This window comes from Myxocyprinus asiaticus, chromosome 7, assembly GCF_019703515.2.
Source record: "Myxocyprinus asiaticus isolate MX2 ecotype Aquarium Trade chromosome 7, UBuf_Myxa_2, whole genome shotgun sequence".
Classification (NCBI taxonomy): domain Eukaryota; kingdom Metazoa; phylum Chordata; class Actinopteri; order Cypriniformes; family Catostomidae; genus Myxocyprinus; species Myxocyprinus asiaticus.
In genome coordinates, this window is record NC_059350.1 from 34,683,105 (window position 1) to 34,710,609 (window position 27,505).

At 37.6% G+C, this 27,505-nt stretch overlaps 1 protein-coding gene across 1 annotated transcript; it reads left to right on the forward strand.

Moving 5' to 3' along the window:
- The first annotated feature begins 355 nt into the window (after positions 1 to 355).
- npy1r (neuropeptide Y receptor Y1) lies at positions 356 to 27,017 on the forward strand. The gene is made up of 3 exons (XM_051703183.1): positions 356 to 494; positions 9,612 to 10,449; positions 25,862 to 27,017. Exons 2-3 carry the CDS (start codon positions 9,724 to 9,726, stop codon positions 26,276 to 26,278), a joined length of 1,143 nt encoding a protein of 380 aa, XP_051559143.1. The 5' UTR covers positions 356 to 494; positions 9,612 to 9,723; the 3' UTR covers positions 26,279 to 27,017.
- The last annotated feature ends 488 nt before the right edge of the window (positions 27,018 to 27,505 follow it).

Genomic DNA, 27,505 nt, shown 5'->3' on the forward strand with positions numbered 1-27,505 from the left:
ACATATTATCAACCTAAAAAATAACTGCATCTCTGAGTGACTGACATTTGATGGAATATGAAGACACCGGCTTCAAGGATTTTTAACAAGAGTCTTGCCTGTTTTTTGTATGTTTTTGTATGCAAAGCTTTGATAAAGTTCTGTTAACATCTGTGATCTAAGTCGAATTCAAGAACTGGCGACCCGTTTGCAATAGCACTTGAAAAAGTGTCATGCTATGAATTTATCACGGTGTCACAGGCTGTGAATTGATGGCGTTTGGTGCTTTTGGACAGCCACAACCCGTGCGTGAGTAACGCATGGGCAGAGGCGCCGTCGAGCCAGCTGTCGGTTCAATGTGCATGGAAAAGTGTCAGTGGCATATTTCAGACCGATGGAGACGTGTGCGCGCAAGCATGGGGAAGTACCAGAGATCTGCTCACACACAAACACTCATTCAGACTGATGGAGAAGCGTGTGTGGCTTCAGCTTTGACCGTGAGTAAAACGCTGCAGGTAAGACTCGTGCAATTTTTGCCTCCCTTGAACGCGCTTCTTGTAGAAACGCACAAGTTCTTTCCACTCTGTCCTCATTTCTGCGAGAAAAGCGTAGTTTATTATTTAAAAACAGGCACCCACGCAATGGGATTCCATCTTTCTCTGTATGTTTGGAGTTAAGATGCGGTTCACTATAACACGTTTTTTTTTTTTTTTTTTTCAGGTAAAATATCCACTATGTGCGAAACAGATTTGACTTATGCCATATTACATTTGTACAAATAAACATTGCGCGTTGGGAAACCCGGGGTCAAACGCGCAATACTAAGCGCAGCTGATTGGAAGAGAAGTACAGTATACCTGCCGGACTTTGCCCTGTTTACAAACACTCAACGAAAGCACTCTACTCAGGAGTTTTAAGGCTCATAACGTGCAATAAGTGTACTTAGCTTCTGCTAATCGAAACTGTCTCCCCTAGGAACGAGAGGACAGTAAAGGGATGCCTTACACAAATCACCTTAACGTTTTTTTCCTTGGTTGGTCTTTTCTTGTTTTGTTTTTTAGGGATCGACGGTTAGGGTTAGGTTTCAGGTTACTACTGAGATGAGACGTTGTGATAATATCAAGATTGTATTTTCAAACATTAGATAAACCTTATTTTAACTGTTGTCTTACACTGTGAATTTGTCTTTTATGGTGCTCTATAGGTGCAGACTGAAAATATCAAAGTTCATTTTGTGTCATTCTAGCAGAGGGATGTCTGGTGTCATGTGTGTTATGAAAGAGATGAGCGAGACGGAAAGAGATGGTTAGCAGGAGGAGGAATAATCATATTCATTAATGATATTTTATGTGTTATGAGTTAAGGATCCTTTTTTTATCTACTACGTTATAAATTACTAAACTAAACAGACTTCTGACATTAGAAATCATTTGTTTAAGACCTCTCTGTATCTCCTCATTTTTTCGTCTCCCGCTCTCTCTTTGGCTCCTCTATCAGTTTATATGTCATTGTGTTCTTCCATTCCTCTCCTTCTTCATCTCAGTGCTTGTCTATCTGTATGTTGTTTCTTTGCCATTCTCTCCCTCTTTTTGTTCCCATGGCTCCCAAACGACCCATGATTTGATCTTGCTATCTGAAGAAAATTTTGCAATTTTGACAGATCATGTCTATCTGTAAGCCACAAGGTGTAAAAAGATGTTTCAAACTCATTTAGGCTCATAAAAGTCACATTTTATTTTTATTTTCCTTTTCCAGTTTGACAAGTGATTTCTAAAGCACATTTCTGTAAGATTTTATACATTCTATCAGACAAAGAATGTGTTTGATTGTTAGTAAATTGCATTGTGCCATCTCAAGCTAAATTAAAAGGATAGTTCACCCAAAAATGAAAATGCTCTCAACATTTGCTCACCCTCATGTCATACCAGATGTGTATGTCTTTCTTTCTTCTGCAGAACACAAACGAAGATTTTTAGAACAATATCTCAGCTCTTTAGGTCCATACAATCCACGTGAATGTTGACCAACACTTTGAAGCTCCAAAAAGCACATAAAGGAAACATAAACATAATCCATAAAACTCCTGTGGTTTAATCCATGTCATGTGAGAACAGACCAAAATATAACTCCTTTTTCACTGTACATCTTGCCATTGTAGTCTCTAGGCATGATCACGATTTCAAGCTCGATTACACTTTCTAGTGCTTGACGGGCAGAGCTCTAGATGGCGCTAGGAAGTGTAATCAAGCTTAAATTTATGATCGCCAAGAAGACTGCAGATGTCAAGGTTTATAATGAAATAGGAGTTACATTTTGGACGATTCTCATCCAAAACTGATTAGATCGCTTCAGAAGACATCTGTCTATCTATCTATCTATCTATCTATCTATCTATATATATATATATATATGTATATATTAGGCTTGGGATCGATGCCTTTTTCACGCATCGATAAATGGAAGATTTTCCAGATGATTGTTGATATATATCAGGATTTACATTTTTTTTATTTTTATTTTTTTATTTCTTTTATGTTTTTCAGACATAAATAGGGCTGCTCGTTGCAAAATAGTCATTGTCTCTTACAGACATGTTTCTCAACACAACTTTGGTAAAGTGTCAGCGACAGGGTAAATTGAAAGGGACCGCACACCGGACGCGTCTGGCGGACGACATGGCGTGTTCTAAAATTCAAAATAATTATTTATTTTCTACAAAGGTATGCACAAACCGCCAACGCTCAGTGTCAACATTCTGAAGTGCCACGGAGCGCAAGTCGCATAGTTTTCCAATAAATTCAACCTCAAATCATTATCAAAGAACAAAAGTTATTTACTCTAGTATAACTGGATGAATTTTTCATGGAGCCTACACAATGTATTTTCAGTAACAAGTATGTCTTTTTGTGGTTTGACAGCTTGAATGAAAGACCTATTCATACATACAGAGAATTTGCATAATAAACATTGGTATTTCTAATCGTTCAGTTTAATATAATGTTATTTTTTTAAATAACATATAATATCCTAGTATTATTATTATCATAATGATAATTTTGCAACATACAGTACTGTGCAAATGTTTTAGGCCCTTGTGAAAAATATTGCACAGTGCGGATGTCTTCAAAAATAATGGCATAAATAGTTTTCATTAATCGATTAACCGCATACAGTGTTCAGTAAACATAAAAAAAGCTAAATTAATATTTGGTGTGACCACCTTTGCCTTCAAAACAGCACCAATTCTCCTAGGTACACCTAGACACAGTTTTTCTTGGTTGTTGGCAGATAGGATGTTCCAAACTTCTTGGAAAATTTGCCACAGTTCTTCTATCTATTTATGCTGTTTAAATATATTCTGTCTCTTCATGTAATCACTGACTCATCATTTGTAGCATTCTCATAGTTGACAATTTTCTTGCAAACTGTTTTGAGAAGAAAGAGTGAGAACTCTATGCATGCGTGTGTTCCGTGAGAAGTGCTCGAGCTGTGCTCAAAGTGTCACTGAACATCTGAACACACTGCGAATCAGACGGCATCAACGGCTTTCATTCGTCTGTTCTTCAAAATATATCAAGTGTATTTCTTCAGAACATAAAAACGATAGTCTTTGTGTCTAACGGCATTTCTTGTCAAATTTCACTCCGAGACGTCTAACAGGTCGCCCGCCACAGTGGCGGGTAGATGAGCAAAATGAATTGCTCATCTTAAAGATGAGCGGGTGTTAATTTCAAACCCTGGCTGTGACATAGTTATGCCTTCAGAGAGGGTTGACGGTAACAGGGTTGACAGTTTTACAGTTTGACATTACAAGCCTTGTGCCTTTACAAGCCAAGATCATGAATCTAAAGGAAGCTTCTTAGAAAGAGAATGCAATGCTGATATTTCTTCAAATATCCATTTTTCAATTATCAGTTGTTTACTAAACAAAATTATGGACATGAACATCCGCTATTGACATAGGCAAACAAAGCATAAGATAAAGTGATTATACAGAGTCTTTAACTTGAACTTAAAGTGTTATGAACTTATTAAAAGGATAATGCCATTATGACAAGGTTTCGTTTCTCCCCAATTTGGCATGCCCAATTCCCACTACTTAGTAGGTCCTCGTGGTGGCACAGTTATTCACCTCAATCTGGGTGGCAGAGGACAAGTCTCAGTTGCCTCCACTTCTGAGACAGTCAGTCTGTGCCTCTTATCACGTGGCTTGCTGTGCATGACACCACGGAGACTCACAGCATGTGGAGGCTCATGCTATTCTCCGCGATCCACGCACAACATACCACGTGCCCCATTGAGAGCGAGAACCACTAATCGCGATCACGAGGAGGTTACCCCATATTACTCTACCCTCGCTAGCAGCCGGGCCAATTTGGTTGCTTAGGAGACCTGGCTGGAGTCACTCAGCACACCCTGGATTCGAACTCGCGACTCCAGGGGTGGTAGTCAGTGTCAGTAGTCGCTGAGCTACCCAGGCCCCATGACAAGATTTTTTTAATGGAATTGTCCATTACTTTAAAAATGATGGTAACAAGGTTGAGACAGAACCTGAGAACTGGGGACAAAGTCTTCAATATGTCAGCTAAAATAAAATAAAAATATCTAAAGAGAGAGAGAGAGAGAGAGAGAGAGAGAGAATAAAGAAAAAATGGAAGCTTGTTTTTCTATTAATTTTATTTTCTTCAAAATGTCCATATTTGCTAATTCAGCAAATAGAAGTTGGAAAGTTTTTTTTTCTTCTTCCCCTTCTTTTTTTAAAATTTTTTATCATCCTTATGATAAAAAACATCTATAATTAAAACAAGGTTACTAGAATTTTGATGTGTTTAGAAAAATAGCATATAAATCACACAGTAAAAGCTAGCATCAACTATTAATTGTTAAATTTATGTTTTACTTGATGTAAATGAGGGACAGAAATATGACACATTTAATAGTTTTTATAGATGCCATTCATGTCAGCTTCATTCAGCTCTGTTTTGTCAATGAGTCTCTCTATGGGGCTCACAAAAGACCAAAGTTGATGACCTAATTACATTGTCATGGCAGTGGCATTACAAGCCTCTGTTGGCTCTTGGAAAGACAATTAATGCTTCCAATTTGCTGTTGATTAGCTCATAAAAATTGGCCGATTTTTACAGTACAGTCTAATATTATATTTGATATATTAATGAGTCAAGTTTATGGGTTACAACAGTGCCATAATTCAACCTAGGCTAATATGAATTGGCCTACTTAGAACTGTTTGGTGATTACCTCTATGAACATTAACAATATAAGAAACAGCGGAAGCTAGTAATTATAGTGAGGAAGAGAGAAAAACATGCAAAAGAGATAAATCCTACCACAAAGGACTGACTTAAGAATGCAAAATGGGATTATTTGTGCCTTTGGACTAATAATCAGAATCAAGACCAGAATCGTTTTAAGGTTTTAAAGCTGTTAAAAGATTATTTTGTTAAACAAACAGGTGGGTCAGACTGTCATTCCCTTTCAATGAATGCTTTCTTCTGTTCAAGCAAAACTAATATTCCAGTACAAGTTAAGCTCAATCGACAGCATTTGTGGCATAATATTGATTACAACAAAAATTAATTTGGACTTGTCCCTCCTTTTCTTAAAAATAAATAAATAAAAAAATAGCTAAAATTTGGGTTCCAGTGAGGCACTTACAATGGAAGTGAATGGGGCTCTGTAACAATTAAAATACTTACTATTTCAAAAGTATAGCCACAAGACATAAACAATAAGCATGTTAACATGATTTTAGTGTGATAAAATCGCTTATTAACCTTTTCTGTGTAAAGTTAGACAATTTTACAACTTCGTTGCCCTTACGATGTAATGTCAATAAACCCTAAAATTACTGTAAAAACAACATTACAGCTCAAATAATACATGAGTTTTAACAGAAGAATTAAGTGCTTTTATAAAATTATAAGCTTCACATTTCCGCCTTTAAACCCTCCAAAAATTGGCCACATTCACTTCCAGTGTAAGTGCCTCACTGTAACCTCGATTTTTGCTTTTTTTAAAGAAAATGAGGGATGAGTTGAAATGATTTTTGTGGTAATCAACATTATGCCACAAATTCTGTCGATTGAGCTTAACTTGTATTGAACATGGAATTTTCCTTTAGGGCTTGCTTCAAATGCTTACATATTCCCCTTGTAGCCTTAAGGTAATTTTGTAGAACAGAACTATCAAGGGAATACTCTACAGAGCATGTGAAGTGCCTGCCATTTAACATCAGTCTATTGGGAGATGCTACCCTCTGTGGAATCAGATTGCAGTTAATGTGCGGTGACCATTGTATGTGTATTGGCGTTTTACAACTACCAGTAAGAAAAGGTCTCTCTTAGTCATGGTTGGGCTTTGTGAAACAGTTTTGTATTCAAATAGCCTATAATTCATTAATTCTTTTTAAATAAACACATTTAAAATACAAAACCAAATGAATTTAGAGTTGAATTTGACTGATGTGTGTGAGTGAGAGAAAGGGAGAGAGACAAAGAGAGATGATAGATCCACAGACCTAAAAATGGGAGGCTTTGTCACCTCTGTTACCTTGACAACCTGTTTCAGAGTCTGACATATAGACCAGTGCTACTCATTCAGTTCAACTTAAGATATTTAATTTATGTCTAGACTGTTTATGTGTCACGGAATACAGTGGCAGGACCCAATTGCAGACTAAAAAGGGGATTTATTTATAAAAAAACCCCAACATAAACTCCTGCAAGGGTGAAAAATAAACATAAACTACCCCGAAGAGGAAAAACACAAAAATAAATAATCCAGGCAGGGGAAACAGGGAACAGGACCGACCGGACTACGGGGCTACGGGAACCAGGAAAGGAGGAAACAGACCGACTGACAGGACCAACAAGACAGGAAACAAGACAAACTGGCACTGGACAGCAAACACGAGGAGACTAAAATAGGGAGAGAAATCAACAGGTTAACAAAACAAGGCAGGTGTGACTAATAAACTAATAATGGGCAAACAAGGAGGAGTATGACATAAGACAGAGAGACATGCAGCGATACAGAAATAAAACAAAGCCACATACTCTCACAAGACAACAAAACACCCTAATGGCATGAGCGCACATCACCAAGACAATGAGGCAATATACGCCCATGCCAACCGACAAACAAGATGAGACAATGCATAGCAATGCCAAACAAAGAAATGCCACTCATTCTCACACTAAATGAAACCAGAGCATACATCGTGAGGCAAATGCTACGTGATGCACGCAACAGGTGACAAAAACAAGACAAGACACCTGTGTGAGAGTTCTGCCACACACACACACCCGACAGCTTAGACCGAAGTGACCGAACCTCAGCACAACATGAAGACAGCTCGCAACGCGAGGCGCACACGTGTTCGCGAGAGACTATTGATGCAAGTGCATGCTACCAAGATGACATAAGTGTGATGCACCCACGTCAATAACAGACAGACATGGGGCACGAGTGTCCGAATCCCGACACAGACTGAAACTGAACCAGACAGGAAGTCAGGATCCAGACACAGTGCTCCCGACATGAAACAAAACAGACTGAAGAGCGCACGGCAGGGAATACAACCAAAACCATGCGCTCACACAAAGACAAACAACGTAACACAAAACAGACATGGGACGATAATGCCACGGTCCTGTCAGACAAAATGTGACATTATGTGTAAATGTCTGGAGGAAAAAAGTATTTACAGTTATGCACACGAACTGGGCACTTTATTAGCAACACCTGTACACCTACTTATTCATGCATTATCTAATCAGCCAATTGTGTGTCAGCAGTGCAATCATTTAGATACGGTTCAGAAGCTTCAGTTATTGTTCACATCAACCATCAGAATGGATGGGCTACAACAGCAGAAGACCACGTCAGGCACTTTATTAGGACCATAGTGTTCCTTAAAAAGTGCTCAGTGAGTGTATATGTACAAGTGAGCCTACACCCATTAGCTTTAGTCTAAATATTAACCAGTAGCTCAGCTATTGTTTGATGGCATCATTATGAATATACAAATTAAATAGACTTCCAAAATAATTTTAATTAACTTCTCAATTCCATGCACATAATGCAGTCCCCTATCCCACACACACAAACACGTGCATAATTAAATAGAGTTTGTAAATGAGAAACTTAATTTATTTTAATATTTGTTGGATGGCATTGGGTGATTCATAATTACTGCACAATTAAAAGTGTATTAGACTTGCCATTTAAAATTGCAATATGACTGTATTGGTCTGTAAAGGGATTGAGGGAAAGGAGGAGGCGAGAACTGGCTTGACAATATAAATGATAATTTAATAATAAACAAAACCTAAAAGACACAAACACGCACAGGTGTCGGACAGCTGGCCGTAACTCTCTCTCTCTGACACACTGCCGTCTCCGGTCGGCCTTATCCCTCTCGGGCTTAATCAGCCTTATTAGGGGCCGGGTTTGCGGGATCACGACCTGGCCACGCCCTCTGCCCTGCCACATTCCGCCCCATCTGCCGGCAGGTCATCCCCGCCTACCTGGATGAGGGAGGGGACAAGGGGAAGGAAACAATAACAAAAAAACACGGTACATACACACTGTAACAGTGCCGGTACCAACTTAATATAAATAATATTTAAAAAGAGAGGGAAAGGCCAGCGTGGAGCGGGAGAGAGAGAGGAGAGAGAGAGATGAGAATAAAAAAAAAAATGTTACTCACCGGTTCTCTGATACGCCGTAGCTTGGTCCTCGGCCACTCCTCCACCCTCTCGTGGATGACAGCCGTGCCTCCCCGGGTGGATTGGAAGCAGTCCTCCGGCCCCTGGCGGACAGAATGCCCCACTGCATTTTTGATGGATGAAAGGGGACTCCCCCGCCCCTGGCAGCGGTTCTCCCACTCCAGGCGGTCGGCCAGGAGCCCCTCCCCACTTGCGGTCGGCGATCTCAAACCCCACTGTGTTTCAGCGGCTGGTAGGGGTCTCCTCCGCCCCTAGCAGCGGCCCTGACCACTCCAGGTGGTCGGTTAGGAGCTCCTCCTACCCTCGTGGTCGGCGGCCATTCCTCTGCTCTTAGGCGGCCGGGCTCCTCCGTCCCCCGGCGGATGGCCGCGGCTGCTCTGTTGGGGTGGATGGTAGTGACGAGGACTCTACTACGGCGCATCCCTCCTCCTTCCCGGATTTCGGCACCAGTGTAAAGGGATTGAGGGATAGGAGGAGGAGATATAAATGATAATTTAATAATAAACAAAACCAAAAAGACACAAACACACACAGGTGTCGAACAGCCGTCCATAACTCTCTCTCTCTGACACACCGCCGTCTCCGGTCGGCCTTAACCCTCTTGGGCTTAATCAGCCTTATTAGGGGCCGGATGTGCGGAATCACGACCCGGCTCCGCCCTCCTCTCTGCCACATGGTCATAGAAATCAAGGTCAACAAGGTTAAAAACATTACCAAAGGTGTTTCTGTAAGATTAAAAGCATTCCTTTTTAAATAAAACTGACAGGGACAAGTCTAGGGTTTATTGATATTTATAATTGGATTGGTCTGTTATCAAACATGACATTAGATGCAGTTCTGTCCTTTAAGTATTGATCTAACTGTTGTCGTATGTCCCCACAGTGTGTTGTCCGAAGTAGGACAACATGATCCTGGAAAGGTCATCATTACCTGTAGGGAAGGAGTCTATGATCAGCTGATATCACATCAATCTCAACCAAGACCAGGTGGAACAATGCCAAACTCTGCCCTGTTACCACCACTTCCACCAATAACAGCTCTGAACTGTTCCTCGGACCCATCAAATTGCTCACTCGCCAACCTCTCCTCAATCGCTTACAGCGATGAGTGCTATGGCAGCTATTCTTTGTTCATTGTCATGGCGATTGCCTACAGTGCTGTGGTGCTGTTGGGTGTTGTGGGCAACCTGGCTCTCATCCTTGTCATTGCACGGCAACGGGAACTTCACAATGTAACAAATGTCCTAATCGCAAACCTCTCTGTTTCCGACCTGCTGATGTCCCTGGTGTGTCTGCCGTTCACCTTCATTTACACCTTCATGGATCACTGGGTGTTCGGTGCGGTCATGTGTAAACTCAACAGTCTAGTTCAGTGCTGCTCCGTCTCAGTGTCCATCTTCTCATTGGTCCTGATTGCTTTTGAGAGACACCAGCTCATCCTCCACCCTCGAGGATGGAGACCCAGCCTGAACCACGCCTGCCTGGGCATCAGTCTCACCTGGGCCCTGGCCACTCTTACTGCCACACCCTTTCTGTTGTTCTCCAGGGTGACAGACACCCCACTGAAACAGCTGCCTTCAGTGTTTCAGGAGCAGTACAGGGGAAAGGAGGTGTGTGTGGAGGAGTGGCCATCCAGAGAACTCAAGCTCACCTACACTACTGCCATGCTGGTACTGCAGTACATCACTCCTCTCACTTTCATCTTCATCTGTTACATGAAGGTAAGATCAGAGAGAATGAGAGAGGAGTGAGAGTGCATGTATTTGATTGTGTGTGTATGGGCAGGTTTGGGTGGTTTACGAGGATAATTTCTTAGGTTACAAACTGGTAATTACAAGGGTATTATGCTATAAATGTGGTTTATGAGGACATTTCTAGTGTCCCCATAATTCAAATAGCTTACAAAACATACTAAACAATGTTTTTTTGAAAATGTAAAAATGCAGAAAGTTTTTTGTGAGGGTTAGGTTTAGGGGTATTGTTAGGGTTAGGGGATGGAATCGATAGTTTGGACAGTATAAAAATCATTATGTCTATGGAGAGTCCTCATAAGGATAGCCACACCAACATGTGTGTGTGTGTGTGTGTGTGTGTGTATGTGTCTGTGTGTGTGTGTATGTGTCTGTGTGTGTGTGTGTGTGTGTGTGTGTGTGTGTGTTGTTGTTTTTTTTTTGTGGCTTATTATTTACTCAGACTAACACCACTCCAAACCTGTATGACTTCCTTTATTCCTTGGAACACAAAAGGTGATTTTTTAAAAAGTCTTCACAGAGTTTATTTGCCATAATGTAAGTAAATAGTGACTCTGGTCTGTCAAGCTCAAAAATGGCCAAAAACAGTAAAAGTAATCTATAGATCTAGTTTTAGGTAAGCTTAGTTTTTAAGCTTTTCTTCTGGGTAAATTATTTGCTGCATCAGAACCACTTTCATGATGACACTCAGCACACATCTTGTTTACTGTTGGCTGTGTATGAGAATCAACAGGTCACACACCGTCTTTGCGGTGTAAAGGCACCTGTAAATGGTAAAATACTGTAGATGCAAGACAAAAAAGATCAATCACAATTCAGTATGCAAATAGTATTATACAAATATTGCTGTTGGTTAAATTATGAAAATTGTTGCCTAAAATTCTATTAATGCATTTACAGTGAGTCAATAGTAGATTTTCAAACTTTAATTTTAAATTACTTAATTACTTAAAATTCTTCAAGTATAAAGTTGACAAAAAAACAATATCTGACCTTTTCTTAATTATGGTTTTACTTTAGAAAACCAACTGAAGTTTATTTCACTTCACTTCGTCATTTAATAATATTTCTCATTTAACTGAGTAATGTCATATTATTAGTCACAAATAAGGCCTGAATAATTTTCGAGGGTGCTACAGGAACACTAATTTCTCTGTGTCAGTTTAGAAAAAGCTCTGTGGGCGATGGAGAGCCCACTCTCTTCCATGTTCAGATGTCAGTCAGAAGAGCCATGAAAAAGCAGCTCCCCCCCAACATCCTGACTGGTGTATCAGAGCACAGTGTACATCTCCTATGAAAGATTGTTATTCCATCAGATGTACATTTTTTGTTTGCTCTTTTCTTGTCCCTGAAGAGTTCAGCTTATGTCTGACCAAAGAGGTCAAGGGTTGAATGGGACTTCGAGAACTTTCCAATTTGACATTTATTCAGGCTTGTCTAAGAGGGCTTGCACCTACACGTAAATGTTAAGTTGGCATGCTTCGTGCTTAAAATTTCATGATAGTAAACATAATACAATCTTTGATTGTTGCAATGTAAGGAGAACAGGCTTGATTAAAATGAATTTGCACATCAGCCTCCCTGTAAAAAAAATTCCCTCATGGACCGTAGGGCTGGGCGATATGGCTACAAAAATTATATCACAATATTTTTCAGCCTACTGATGATATTCGATATACTGTATATCTCAATAATTATGTATTTGCTCAGAAATGGTTCAAAAGGGATTTTTTTTTTTTTTTTTTTTTTTTAATGAGTGGAACTATCATTTCATTCAAATAACCATTGTTGCAAAGTAGATTCAGTACTTTAAAGGCGTTGAATAAAAATCTATTTAAAAATAATAAAAGCATGATTCCCCACAGTTTTGCACTAAATAAACACCAGGGAGAATAAGATTAAATAATTTTCATTGAAATGCACATTTATATTTATATTATATATACAATGATACATAGTTGCTTAACAAAAAGCATTAATTAACTTAATATATTTTTGCAAAAAAAATTTTTTTTGTGAATGAACAAGGTTTGCAAAAACTAACCATATATTTTTGGAACCCAGTAATTACTACTAAATTATTACTGTGGTTCCCAGTCAAGTTTATGATTATAATGTAATACTGGATTATTACTATTATTCTGAGGATTCGATTTGTTTCTTTAAAAGTAATACTGTATATTATTGTCCTATTTACTTCACCACGACCTAAAGCTTTTATTTTGACGCTGAAACTGCAGTGTGTAGTTTACAATGTCCTGCATCTGGTGAAAAGCTGTTATCTCCTCCCTTTCTGTTATTCTGTGCACCTCTGTAGATTTTTATGATAACTTGTAACAGTTTCTAATGTTTGGAACTGCGAATGCTTGAAATTTTCTTTCACAACTGCATCTAAATGTGCTAAAAACACGAGCCCATGAGCCCTGGTGTTTTGCTGTTATTTTGATTAATTGTGCAGACCTGAATGATCGTGAAATTACTCTACAAATGCGCTCTGTATGAAACTTAATGGCCAAATAAAAAGCACATTAAATTTATCGTCAGTATATCATCGCGATTATATCGTGATTATTCAATATATCACCTAGCCATAATGGACCGCCACTTTAAATTTTATTTCTAGTTCCAAGACACTTGCCATACAGCCTTAAGCAAAAACCCGAAAAAGTGAGTGAATGACATTTTAGATGACTGACGATGTGAATGACTGATGATTCATGTGATTGAAATTTCATGAATACAACATGAACATCCACAATTCTGTTTCTTTTAGCCTTTTTACTTTTACTACTTTACTGTGGGGGATTGCTTGTAGTGGACAGATTCAATTGAAGCTTTACTGTGTGATAGTATTTATGTTTTCTCTCCAATTTGGAGTGCCCAATTCCCAATGCACTCTTAAGTACTCATGGTGGCATAGTGACTCACCTCAATCTGGGTGGCAGAGGATGAATCTCAGTTGCATCCACATCTGAGACCGTCAATCCACGCACCTTATCACGTGGCTTGTTGAGTGCGTTACCACGGAGACATAGCACGTGTGGAGGCTTCACGCTATTCTCTGCGGCATCCACGCACAACTCACCACACGCCCCACCGCGAGCGAACCACATTATAGCGACCACGAGGAGGTTACCCCATGTGATTCTACCCTCCTTAGCAACCGAGCCAATTTGGTTGCTTAGGAGACCTGGCTGGATGTGTGAGTGTGTGTGTGTGTGTGTGTGTGTGTGTGCAGGGCCATTTCTAAGCATAGGCGAACTAGGCGGCTGCCTTGGGGATGGGGGTGGGGGGGAATGCCAATTTTATAATAAGGAGAAAGAGGAAAAGAAAAAGAAAGAAAAATATTGAGGTATGCGACACGACTAGTAATTCATGCACCTGCTAGCTGTTAAGATGTTAGCTAGCTAATATATGTGAGCTTATAAATCCAGTCCTCGCAAATCCATAGCTAGCTACCTGCTATGTTTATCCTAGGCTATGTTCAGACTGGCAGTAAAAATCAGATTTTTTTCTTTTTGTCTATTCGACTCTAAACAGGAAAAAAACCATGAAATTAGATTTTTGTTCATGCGTCTTAGTCTGAACGCTCAAATCGGATATAATGTTTGTTGACGGGGTCAGGTGTTGTGACAAGAAGACTTAATCATATTAATGACAATGACCGCTACTAATGTTAAGCAGCTAAATATTAGCATGAAAGAAATATGGAATTTTTGAAATACTACCAGAAAGACAGTGGTCATATGCAGCAGTAATGGGCCAACAGGAATCTCGCTTAGGGCGCCAAAATGGTCAGAAACTGTTCGTATGTGTGTGTGTGTCCGTCTGGAATGGTAAGCTGCTCTGTGAGGCTCAATAATGAGTTGGGGCCAGTCTCAAAGGGATAGACGGACACACACATGCACACACACACACATGCAAACACAAGACTAGTCGCCGACAAACATACATACAAGCACATACATACAAACATATACATTCAGGCATGTCTCTACCAGTCTATGGCATTGTCTAAGATTACTGCTGTTTTTTTTTTAATCTTTTTTATTTATTTTATTTGTCCTAGCACAAAAAAAGGGTTTAGACATAGCTCACTGAAACCGAATGTGTATTCTGACTGAACATGACCAGCAGCCAACATGACCTGCCACATCAACTCACTGCCGACACACACACTACTGCTGCAGGTATTATAAGGGAAATGGAAACAGAGAGAGAGAGAGAGAGAGAGAGAGAGAGAGAGAGTAGGGCAAGAGAGATAGACAGAGAGTGGCATAATAAATAAGAGAGAGAGACACAAGATGAGAAGAAAGGGTTTGTGCACTAACAGATCATTTAAAAATTCAAAGACCTAAAAGATCACAAGCATGAATAATAATCTTTTCCTCCTGCAAAGGGTACAAAAATAATAATCATTATTATAAAAAATAAAAAAAAAATGTGACAATACAAAGGATTAAAACTTTATGAAGTAAAGTTTACATATGACAAGTTCTAGCTATACAATAATGGGTTTAAAATGGAGATTATTATGCTAATAGAGTTATAAAAATGTAAATGAGCGCTTGGGGTGACAGAATGAGCATTCTGCCATCACTATGACGATAGCTCACAGTTCCGAGTTGCATTGCTGTGAAACATTTGTTAGTATTCAAGTGAAGTGACCGAGTTTTGACAAGGATGCTTGTCACTTTTACACCCAATTAACCACTGGCAGTTAGTTCAAAAATGGAACACCACTTACACCCACATGCACACATACTGTATCTAAATACGTCTTATTCTTTCTCTTCTTCCCTCTTCCTCACTAATCTCTGTTTCATCCATTTTAACCACATTTTGAAATTGTGTATTTTGGGGGGTTTCAGACCAAACAGTACTACAGAGTAGGAGTTGACTATGTTTTTAATAGTTAAATGCAGATACCAATATTTAATGATAACAAATAAGATGTACACAAGTAAATAAGGTCACTTATTTTATATCATATTTACTTAAAAATCACTAATGAATTAAATAATAGATAGAAATGAGATATAAAAATGAGAATAGATAGAAATAATAGAAAATCTAGATCTACTGATCTATTGACAAGGCTGTCATATATTTTGGAACAGAGGCCACTTCCACACTAGTCCATTTTTGCTTAAAAACATTATTTTAATTTACCTAAAGTCACCGTTTTCCAAAGTGTGCAGTAATGGCCATTATGGTGTGGATTAGAGGCATAAACGTAGCAAAATTAATGCATTTTTAAAATGAAAATGTGTGGATGTGACCTGGCACTGTGTCATCCTAACCAGGGTGTGACAATATTCCAGCGATGTGAAAATATTTTGAGCAATTACTTTGTCCACAGTGAAAGCAAAAATGATGCGTGATGCAGTAAAATTGATTTTACTGTGAATTCCGTGATAGTAAATCAAAAATTCTGCTGCTGATATTGGTCTGCGCTTATCAAAGTTCAAACTTCTGCCACCAGTGGCCAAAGCTAGACGTGTTGTTGCACATATGGACATGTGAGATCCATTTTCCAGGTGAAATGTCCACATAAGGGTGTAAAAAGCGAGTTCTATTTGTAGTTGTAATAGAACCCAAATCCTAACCCTAAACCTAACTGTCAGTGAAGTAAAAATTTAATTTTAGAGCAAAAATGCAACCTCCAAATCACGATCATCATTAGCTGGGTTTCCATTCAAATGTTAAAAATTCTTTAACCGCATTTCTAAAAAAACGAATCGTTGCACGTTTCCATCCACTACGTTATGTGCTTTATCTTGAGGAAGCCCGCCTTGTCTTAATGGAGCAGCTGAATGACCTCCCTGTTTTGGGGAGAGTTTTATTTGCAGGATTGGAAACAACTGTACCTCGTTTTATTAAATGCTGCCAGGAGATGCCACAGATTAAGTGTAATATTTGATATAATGAGATGGCTGAAATGGATACGATGCCCGGCTGGTGGCCTTTGGCGGATTGTAAGGACCCACTTTAAAGACAAGCTGTGGGTTAAACACCTCAAAATGCCTAGGGCTATGCACGAAGAATTATGTGCCTAGGTTGGACCTTTCATTGGGCCAGTCACATCAAGCTATCGCACACTCATAACATGTGCACAAATGGTCGAAACACATCATCATTTTGTGAATAAACTGTTTCCATCACCTTAATGCGCATTTTAACTAATGCGAAACTCTAGAAAACCCACCTCCTCCTAGCGCATTAAATTTGAAGCAAATTTTGAGGGTTTATTCTTATATCAAGCGTTTCTATTCAGGATTTCTAATGCAAAATTTCAAAATGTGCATAAAAATTGTTGGATGGAAACCCAGCTATTGTTTAAGAGAATGCAAGTACTTCCTGGTTTTCATGGGACCGGAACCCATGTCTCAGAGTTTGCTTGCGCATAGCGCTAACAGTAGTACCAGATGGAAAGGTGATCGTGTCTGAATTGATGTAAAAAAGTCTGATAAAACTGCTGTACGTTTTTTTAACAGCGTGACAGTAGCTCAGTTATTTTTTAATAACTGAGCTTCTGTGTAGCTAAAAAATGCTACATTTGTCACAATTTATTGCAAACACAGAAATGGAGGAATCAAATGAGCTCACCTAAACTGTCGTCTATCTCTTGCGCTGGGAAATCCAAATAATTTAAGTGAATCAGTTATTTCAGACAGTTCATGTAAATAAGCAATTCACTTATGTTTAGTGTCTGAAATACCAGTTCCTTTTAGTTAGTCGGTTCATTCTGGCATTTCATGTAAATGAAATAGTTCACATAAATGTTTCACTAATTTGCTTGAGCCCCTGCTCATAGCAATGGCATACACTTAATTGAAATGATGTGTGATGGGCTTTAACTTTATGCCAACCAGCAACATGGAATAAAATGATATTTTAACCATCTGGAGTCTGAGGCATTTTTTAGATCCTGAATGCCCTGACATGTATGCTTATTTCAGCTACTTACACCATATTAATTGCAAAAGTATCGTTACACTGTATTCAGGACAAATTGTGCTAAAATAATATGTGAGCAACATGTATGTGCTTGTTTGTATTTTTGAGAAAATCAACTTTAAACTTAGTAAAAATAAAAAAAAATAAAATAAATAATTAAGGACACTGATATAGAGCCATAAAACATACACTATTTTTTTTTTCACAAGACCTATGAGTGCTGAATTTTGTAGGCCAGAGACTTTGCTACAATATATTGTGAAAACCATCCTGTCCATTCATTCACATAGGGTGATAATAGCTCACTCTCTTTTGGGGCTATCAACGTGGAATGCCACTGTGAGAAGACAAATATTTTATAGACAACATGTTTCACAATATAATTTATATAACTACTAACGATATAACTATACATATTTGGGAAATAGTTTTATGGCATAATTTTTCAAATATTGCGAATACGTTTGAGACAGCAAGATGCAATTTTGAGTAACAAATGAAGGTAATGCTTGTTCAAAATAAAACTTCAGAAAAGGGTGCACCATTTCTTGTTAATTTCAATCATATTTGACATTTCATTACCTCTCAAGTATTCTATAAACAAATAAACCTCCATTGTGATTGGAATAATATATAGAATTGAATAAAAATAGCAATTGAATAATGCTATTTAGTAGGGGTGTAACGGTACATGTATTTGTCCCGAACCGTCACGGTACTGACTCGAAGAATACATCTGAGTCAGTCACAAACGATCCACACTCCAATCTAGAAGGGGGCGCGCGGGGTAATGCAATGCTATTTGCTAACCACCACAACAGGAAAAAGAGCAGAAGAAGAAGAGACCATCTATGCACCAACCCAAAAAAAGAATGGCTTCTCCTAATGCACAAGTTTTATTTTTCATTATTCTATTTATTTTGTACTTTTATAACACAAGAGATGTTTTTCAGTTTTGTAGCTGATTGTGACCAAATACCTTTTGTTTTTATCAACCATACAAAAAATATGGCCTTTGAAAGAGTGCATTCTGTTTACTGCTTAGTGCTTAATACACTAAAGGAGGCTGTACTGTACCAACTTCCTCAGGGGGGACTAAATGCCGCTAGGTGGAACAAACTGTAATTTGCAATACTGGCTGTTCAAAATAAATGAAAAGAAACCTAGCATTTGGGATTTGTTGCTTTTTCCTGTTGTACCGAACTCGTATCGAACCGTGATCCCAAAACTGAGGTACGTACCGAATCGTGACTTCTGTGTACCGTTACACCCCTATTATTTAGTGTTTTGGGAGAAAATCAAATCAAAGAAGCATTTTACCCTGCAGAGCCTTTTGCCCCGTTGTACCCTATTATCACACAGTAAGTAAACAATGAACAGATGAAAAAAATGGCTTACTCATCAGAAAGTCTATCCTCCACTGGATCAAGTCGATATTTAAAATGAAAGCGTTTCTTATCAGAGTCACAGTCTTCTTCTGAGGAAAATTAGAATTCTTCCTCACTGTTCAGGATCATCTGGAGAGCTTCCTCACTTGAATAGCGTGCCATCTTCCAAAAGCAAAGAAAAATCAATCTGATGAAGTTTGATGACACTTTTGTAGCATTGATAGGGTGTTTGCCATATTCGTGAGGATCATCCCAGATCATTACCGTATGAATAGTGCGCTCTGCTAATGGGTGTTCCTAAGATCTGAGCTAATGAGATGAGAACGAAAAACTGTACCTCTCATTAGTTTCCTATGCATAACATAATCTGAGAATATTTGTTTTGAATTTGAATTGGTTCATTTAAAAGTAGACATTTCAAGGTTTTTATAGACATATTTATCATGTCTGTGCGACAATTATACGCTGAGTTTCGGTTCATTTTTGTGACATGCTCTAACAAAAGTTCACAGAGATGTATCCTGTTTGTTTTCTGTATTTTACAAAAGCACAAAGTTTTGTTTTTATTGTGAGTGGACACAAATAAAAGTAGACCCATTACAGTTTCGAATGATGTCTTCCTCTTATCTGTATGACCATGAATGACGGAGTATTTTAAGTCGTTGTCATTGTTAAAAGAAAAGAAACCAAGTGATCGGCGCCTCCGTCGACACCAGAGGATTAAAACTTACCTATCGATTGGCTATGGAGCAAAGGCAATCGGCCCTTCAGGCTATCATTGAACACTCATTGCACATGCTCATTACGTTCTTCAGATCTCCCTTGAGATCTAGGAAGTGGGAAAGATTAATTGGCTTTAACGCAACAGACCTTAAGGATGTCATTTTTGCACCAATAGTGCCACCAAACGGAATTGCAAAAAGAAACTTTGTTTTCAAAACAGCTATCTGAATTTGCCCCCTGTCTGCCGTTGGTCAAACAAAGAGATAGCCCTGCCCCGAACTAACGGTAATGGTTGAGTAACATTGTTGGGGTGGGCCGTTAAAAACAAACAGAGCAATTTTCATAGCATCACAGAAACACAGTGATTACAGTTTTTGAGAAAATTAACCTATAAATGGCTTTCTAATAGTTGTCTCTGCATATTAAGCTGAGATATGAGAAAATATTTTAACACTGAAAAATGTACATACTTCAGGTGTAAAAAATTATAGATTTTCTCAAAAGAATATCTACTGTTCTTGTATAATGTACATAAAACAATTTTAAGATGCAGAAAATATATTATTTCTTAAAATAAATGTATGATTATACCATGCATTTTGCACAACAGTGCCACTTCTGGTGGGGTGCAGACCCACCTGCCCCTAATATAGAGACGCCACTGTTGTTATATATTTAAATATATTTTCTTCTTTAAATTGCTTCAATAGCTGTGTGTGGAGGATTTATCTGTTTGCATGCTGGCTACCCAGTGCGATGCTGGATGAAAAGAAGCCAAAAGAGCAACAAATGTAGTGTCACTTGATGTCACTCTTGTGGATGGTTAGGACAAAAACTTGGATTATCATGAAAGACACTGTATCAGTTGTCACTGTATCATGTTGCGCCTGGTAAGGACACAGTGCAACACAGGATGGAAAAGGCACTTCTGTTAATAGGACGAATGGGCAAAGTTATCGGCCGATGCTGATATATATTGGTATATCACTAACACAAAGTATAACTGAAGCATTAATATTCAGTGAGATCCTGGGATAAGGCTGTCATTCAACCATCCCACGGTCCAGTACTTCAGAATGTGATGCCAACAGAGATTCTGGATGTCCAATCAGGGCAGAAACTGTCAGATTACATCAGATCAGTCTCTGTCTCAGTATGTAAGACATTATGAGTCCTAATGACTGAGGGAAGTTTTTATGCTCCACTGTCAGTAAAATCGATGCAGGATCACATTAATAAAAAACACAATAAACAAAGCCAGTCTCCAAGGACAAGCTTTGGAGAACATAATTTGGACATGAACACATATTACATATTATACTGTATGTATCTGTTTAATGGAAATTGGCTTTCAAATGTGAGCTGAAGCAAATAAGCTACAGATAAACACATATATTTCTCTTTCTCTCTTTCACTCTCTCTGCCTGTGGGTTATTTTGTCACGCAGTTATTTCAGGTCACAGGACTCAGAGCCAGTGCCGCCATTCATCAGATAAAGAGAGAAAAGCAAAAAAAAAAAAAAAAGGAAGGAAGGAGAGCTAGAAATAAAGACGAGCGGAAAAGGGGCCTGGAGTCAGTTGTCCTGGCAAGACTTTGACCCTGGCAAGTTTATGTCTATGCCATGAACTAATGATCAATTCATTTATCTTGTTGAGCCATTAAAGGCATCTATGCATGCATGGTGGGCGGAGCTTGCACAGATGTTCTGTTTTAAGTGGATATAATGCTTTTCAATCATCAGGAGAGGGATACAAGGCTTTTAAGAATGGAACAGCTCTGCCCCATAGCTGCACAAAATCACATTTTCATGCATGAACACACTCACATAACTAAACATTAACACCCAATGGAAACTCTTGTTTTTTTTCCCTCAGTTTTATTTTCTCTGACTTCTGTTTGTTTTTTAGAGTGATTGTAAAACAAAATATATACAGTATAATATATATATATATATATATATATATATATATATATATATATATATATATATATAATAATTAGCAAAAAAACTAAATTCAAAGTAGTTCAAAAGGAGTGCAATGAACTGCAGTTTCTAACTTTGGCACCACAATGAATTTACTTATTTAAGGTAGTAATTAAACTTAAAGGAATAGTTCACCCAAAAATGACAATTCTCTCATCATACTCCCCCTTATGCCATCTCAGATGTGTGTGACTTGCTTTCTTCTGCTGACACAAACAAAGATTTTTAGAAGAATATCAAAAGAAGAATACAAAATTCTGAAGGTCCTAAAAGCATATAAAGACAGACCACATGACTTCAGTGGTTAAATCCATATCTTCAGAAGCGATATGATAAGTGTGGGTGAGAAATAGATCAATATTTAAGTCCTTTTTACTATCAACCTCCACTTTCACTTTCACATTCTTCTTTTGTTTTTGCCAATTCGTATTCTTTGTGCATATTGCCACCTACTGGGAATTTAAAGTTATATTTATAGGAATTTATATATTTAAATATTGATCTGTTTCTCACCCACACCTATCACATCACTTCTGAAGACATGGATTTAACCACTGGACACTTATGGATTACTTTTACACTTTTATGTGTTTTTTTGGAACTTTGACATTTTGGTACTCATTCACTTCCATTGTGAGGATCAACAGAGCTGAGATAACCTTCTTAAAATGTTTGTTTGTGTTAAGCAGAAGAAGTAAAGTCATACACATCTGGGATGGCATGAGGGTGAGTAAATGATGAGAGAATTTACATTTTTGGGTGAACTATACCTTTAAGATTTCAATTTTAGTGGGCTGACATTTTTTACAAGCATGGGATAAGAGAAATCTCCATACATTTGCTTTGATTTATTTTAAACAGTGTTCATTGTGCATATTAAGGAATTTTGTTCTGTGACACTGCAGTGATTTTGCAACACCGCCACGAAGCGTGCATACATTCTGTAACATTGTGTTTGTGGCCCAGAAAAAGGGTACTGTTTGTGTTCAGTCTGTCAGTTTGTGTTGACTCAATAATATAAAAGACACAGAGCCTGAAAACCCACAAGCACACACATATCATCATCCAAAATGTCAGATCAACTTTTTCCCCACTGTGTTCTTAATGATGACTTGCCCTCAGGTCAGCTATTTCTTTTGAGCTCTGGAGAGTGTGTCATAGGGTTGTGTATTTAGTTATTATTGGTGAAGAGGGTTTGTTGATTACAAATTTAATTCAAACAGAGGCGTTGGAACAATGGGTAATGGTGGACCTCAATAAAAGTAGCCTTCAATGGATTATAATTACTGGATTAATGATAATCCATGACATTATCATACTTACATTATATAGTAATAACATACAATTGGTTGCAATAAAACACTGCAAGACATCATCTGTAAAAAATGTGGGAGTTTCCTAGATCTGCCTCCCATTGTCTCCTCCCAAGAAAACAATCCCCCTATCTAAAGCAAAAGTGGTCTGGTCTTCTGTTCTGGTTTTGTACAGTCAATTTCAGTCAACAAAGCAGAGCAGATGTGACCTGTATTGGTAAGTTCTTAAAAGGAAGCTACAAAAAAAGCTGAAACCAAGCTTTCAAAAAAGAAAGAGCACAGAGAAGGTGAAAGCTGCAGAAGGGTAGAGAGGGTTCAAAATTAACTTTGCACCTGCAATGGCAGGTGAATTGAAAAAAGTATTTCTTACCGGCCATGAATCTGTATTTTGCACGATCACAAATATATAGTTTTTACTTATAACAACAAAGTATTTAGCTGTTTTTCCAACATATTTGTGACAAACAGTGCTGGTCATTGTGTCACTCAACATGAGCCAGTCTCCATCTCTGCATCAGTCATAAAAACAAGAAAATACATCCTAATTTTGTTGCTAATAATTTATTTTAGGTGCTTAATGCAAAATATATTCCATATATGTTTTGCCACAGGGAGTTCTGGTGCAAAATAGTAGATAAACCTTTGATGTTTTAAAAATGGTTGGTAAATTGGTTGATACATTTTCAACTGATTAAAAAAATACTAAAATGCTAAGAAGCAAGTAGATGTTTTTTTGTTTTTGTTTTTTTTTTTTGAAGATGGTTTGTACACTAAAAATTGGTAACCTGCAATTGTTACCTTAAGGAGCTATTTCTACCTGATCTAACCATTAAAATGTGTTTTTTTTGTGTGTGTGTGTAACTTAATCTCTTTATGTTGAAACAGTGATGTCATATAATATTTTGGACTTTAATAAAACCAGTTAATTTAAACGTTACCACATGCAGCACATTTTCTAGGTTAACATTTTATTCTGTGCATGTCTTTCACTGTGATCACACAGTAAGTTGACATGTTGCTACTGAATGTTCCGGTACACTTATATTGACCCCATTCTACTACTGACAAGCGTCATCTCCCATCAGACATCTTTGCATCATTTCAAATGTATTTACCTTTTCCTGTGGCGCTACTGATAGCATGTTGTTCGAGCAGCCTTTGAGTCATTACATTCACATAATCAATGATGAGCGTGATTCGGAGGTTGTATTTTCCCTCTAAGATTATATTTTTACTCCACTTACGGCAGGGATGGGCAACTTTGATGGTGACGAGAGCAAACATTTTTTCTCCTTTCTACCAAAGGGCTGGATTACAAATCCGCACTCTTACCCTGTTCACCCCCTTATTCAATTTCCTAAATATTGGGGGTAATCTATGTACAACTAATTCAGTGTGTCTGAAAGATTTTATGAGTCATAAAAACTATAAAACTATTTAGATATATACAATATGTATATGCAGTTCAAATGGACAAATTCATGTTCAACTGACAAGCAGTATTACTTCAATAAAGATTATTATTAAGAAAATGAAATGTCTCATATGTATAGTCTGTACACTTCCAACAAGAATCCTATTTTCAACCCCACATCATGCTACATCCACATGAATCCAGATAAATGTGAAAACAGTGTTTTCGTATTGCAAGCTCAATTGCTTGTGACAATAATTAGTGGGAAATTTGTGGAACGTTAACAGCAAGTTTGTCACAATTCTAGATTTTGAGTGCTTATTAAAATGTAAAAATCCAAATATATTCTTCAATAACAATACTGAATACAAGAACATAACATTTCAGTGCATAAATACATAACATTTCTGCATCACACACAAGCACAGACTGATCAGTTCCAATGAAAACACATCTCAATGTTCACAAAACTTTTCAACAATCTGACAGGCCATCTCAATCACGCATTTCTTTGCAGTTTCTAGCAAAAAACTACTTTTTTCGTTTTTCGCAAGCCTGAGCGAAACAGCATAAGATGCCTTTGGTGATTCTTGCACGGTCACAGATTTGGTAAAAAGTTTTGCTGCCAATGTATTTCCCATTTTGACTGGAAAACACGGGTTTCGTAGTCAGTTTTCTTATTTTATTACTCATTTTGGCAATATTAATAAAAAAATCATTTTGGCATGAGTAATAAAACAATTGTCCATCCCTGACTTATGGTTAGGTTTAGGGTTGGGGTTTGTACAACTAAAAACTATTTGCTTTACAACTCACTTTTGTCCTCTTGTGGACATTTCACCCAGAAACTGGAGCTATGTTCAGCAACACTTCCAGATTTAGCCACTGGGGCAGTGGTTTGAATTTCATTAAGCACAGACCGATTTCAGCTGAAGAAATTGCAACCTATTTTTGATGTACTATCTGGTCAAGTAACATAAAAATATGCTTAATATGGTAACATCCAAATTAACTGTTTTTATTCGATTACATTTTTTAAAAATAAATCTGACTGCATTTACCTGACAAATAAGGTTACACCAATAAAAGTAATTTTTTTGGGGTTTGATAGAAGTAGAAATTAATCTTTGAAGTAACAATTACAGGTTACCACTTTTTTCAGTGTTGATTTGAATCACTTGATTTGACTGTCATTCTCACAATTTGACTTAAACAATTTATTATGTTGCAGTTCCTTATAAATTTACTGGCCAACTGGTTAACAACTCTGTTTAATTTAGTTATGTTAAAATGTATTTATATTTTGTTTGTCAAGTCTGAGTCAGATAAAGCTCTGGATATTGTTGAATTTCATATACAGTATGTGAGAAAATAAAAAGGTGTGAATTGCACAGTAAAAACAACAACATTGATTTACGCCCCAAACACGTAAACCCCTAACATCCAAATGGTTTAGGGCCTAACCTTTGGTGGAACGGCCCTTATTTAAAGTATATACTGTAAAAAAAAGTGCATTATGTGTACATTACAGATTTAAATTGTGTTTATATGAGATGCAATCTTATGAAGAAATCTTTTTTCTGTCCCTCCACTCCTCTAGATCTACACCCGTCTACAGCGGCGGAATAACATGATGGACAGAATGCGTGAAAACAAATACCGGAGCATTGAGAATAAGCGTATAAACATCATGCTCTTTTCCATTGTTGTGGCTTTCGCTGTTTGTTGGCTCCCGTTAAACGTCTTTAACGCCGTCATCGACTGGAACCATGAAGTCGCCATGAACTGCACCCACAATCTTTTGTTCTCACTGTGTCACTTGTCTGCGATGTGCTCTGTCTGCATAAACCCTGTGTTCTACGGGTTCTTGAACCGCAATTTCCAGCGTGACCTACGGGCCTTCCGACTGTGCAAGATTATGTCAGCACAAGAGAATGAATACGACATGGTTGCCATGTCCACTATGCACACAGATGTATCCAAGATGTCGATAAACATTAGTAGCCTAGATCTCTAGCCTAGTAAATTTTAGTATACACAGTAGTCTTGTCTGTTTTAGGAAATACACTTGATAAAACCTCTCATAAGATTTACTTTTAAATAAAAATTGTGCATTTAGAGTAAGAGTGATTTTCAGGTCCCTGCTGCATGCCAAACATAACAATTTCTGTTTACAGTGCTGTTTTACGATGTGTGTTCACAAAGGTTATGTACAAGATTTGAGTAAATTATATGCAGCAATGTGCAGTAAGATATCATAAAATTGTACATACTGTAAAAAGTCAAATGAGATTGCTGGATACATTCCTTGCAAACATTTAATGCCCTGCACCAATTAGGGCTGCTTGGGGCAAAGCAAGAAGCCGAAGACACAACGAAAATCCTGAGCTTTGATCACTCTAATAAAATCCTCCTGCTGTGTTCTCTGTTTGACTTCATTGATGAATACATGAAGAAACAAAGCAAATGAATGCAAAGCCCAAGAGGTCATGAATTTCAAGATGGATTTTAATGTATAATTAATGTCAGATGCGACTTTACGAGAACATTTTATGTTATGTTTCCGAACTGAATTACAATTCTTTGAGTTCTGAGTGATGAAAACAAAACTGAATATATTTTCTTCTTTATCCCTTGACAAACCAAGTCTGCATAAAGTAAAGGCCTGTTCTTGTAATATAAACCATTTTATTTTATTCAAGTGTTGTCACATGAGCTATTGTAAAAAAAATAAATACAAAAAAACACAGCTGTTTATTTTTAAAGAATTTGCTTTGTTATTGTTTTGTTTTGTTTTGTTTGTTTTGTTTTGGAGCTCATGGAAGTTTGTGTTTTCTGTGCTTCAGTTTATATACTCTCACTCCGCATTAGGCACTATGTGTCAGTTCAAAAAATGTATGGCTGCACAGATGCATAATGAATGTAATTTACCAAAATAATCAGTGCTTTGCTGTTGCTAATTTGATACTGATATTAATTACCTGTATATTTGTGCTATGAAGATATCTGTAAGGTGTAGTATGCTTACAATATTTTTTTGCTCATAGACAAACTTTAAATATATTCTTGAGATTTATTTATTCATGATTGTAAAAAACATTTTGCCAATGTAATGCCTTTGTAGTTTGTTTAATGAACATTGTGGTTTTAGGCAAAAATTGAAACCGTTGTAGTGATTTATTTTATGAAACAGTAATTATAACAGTATTCTTTCATAAATCATTCCATTGGAGAGCCATGAAAC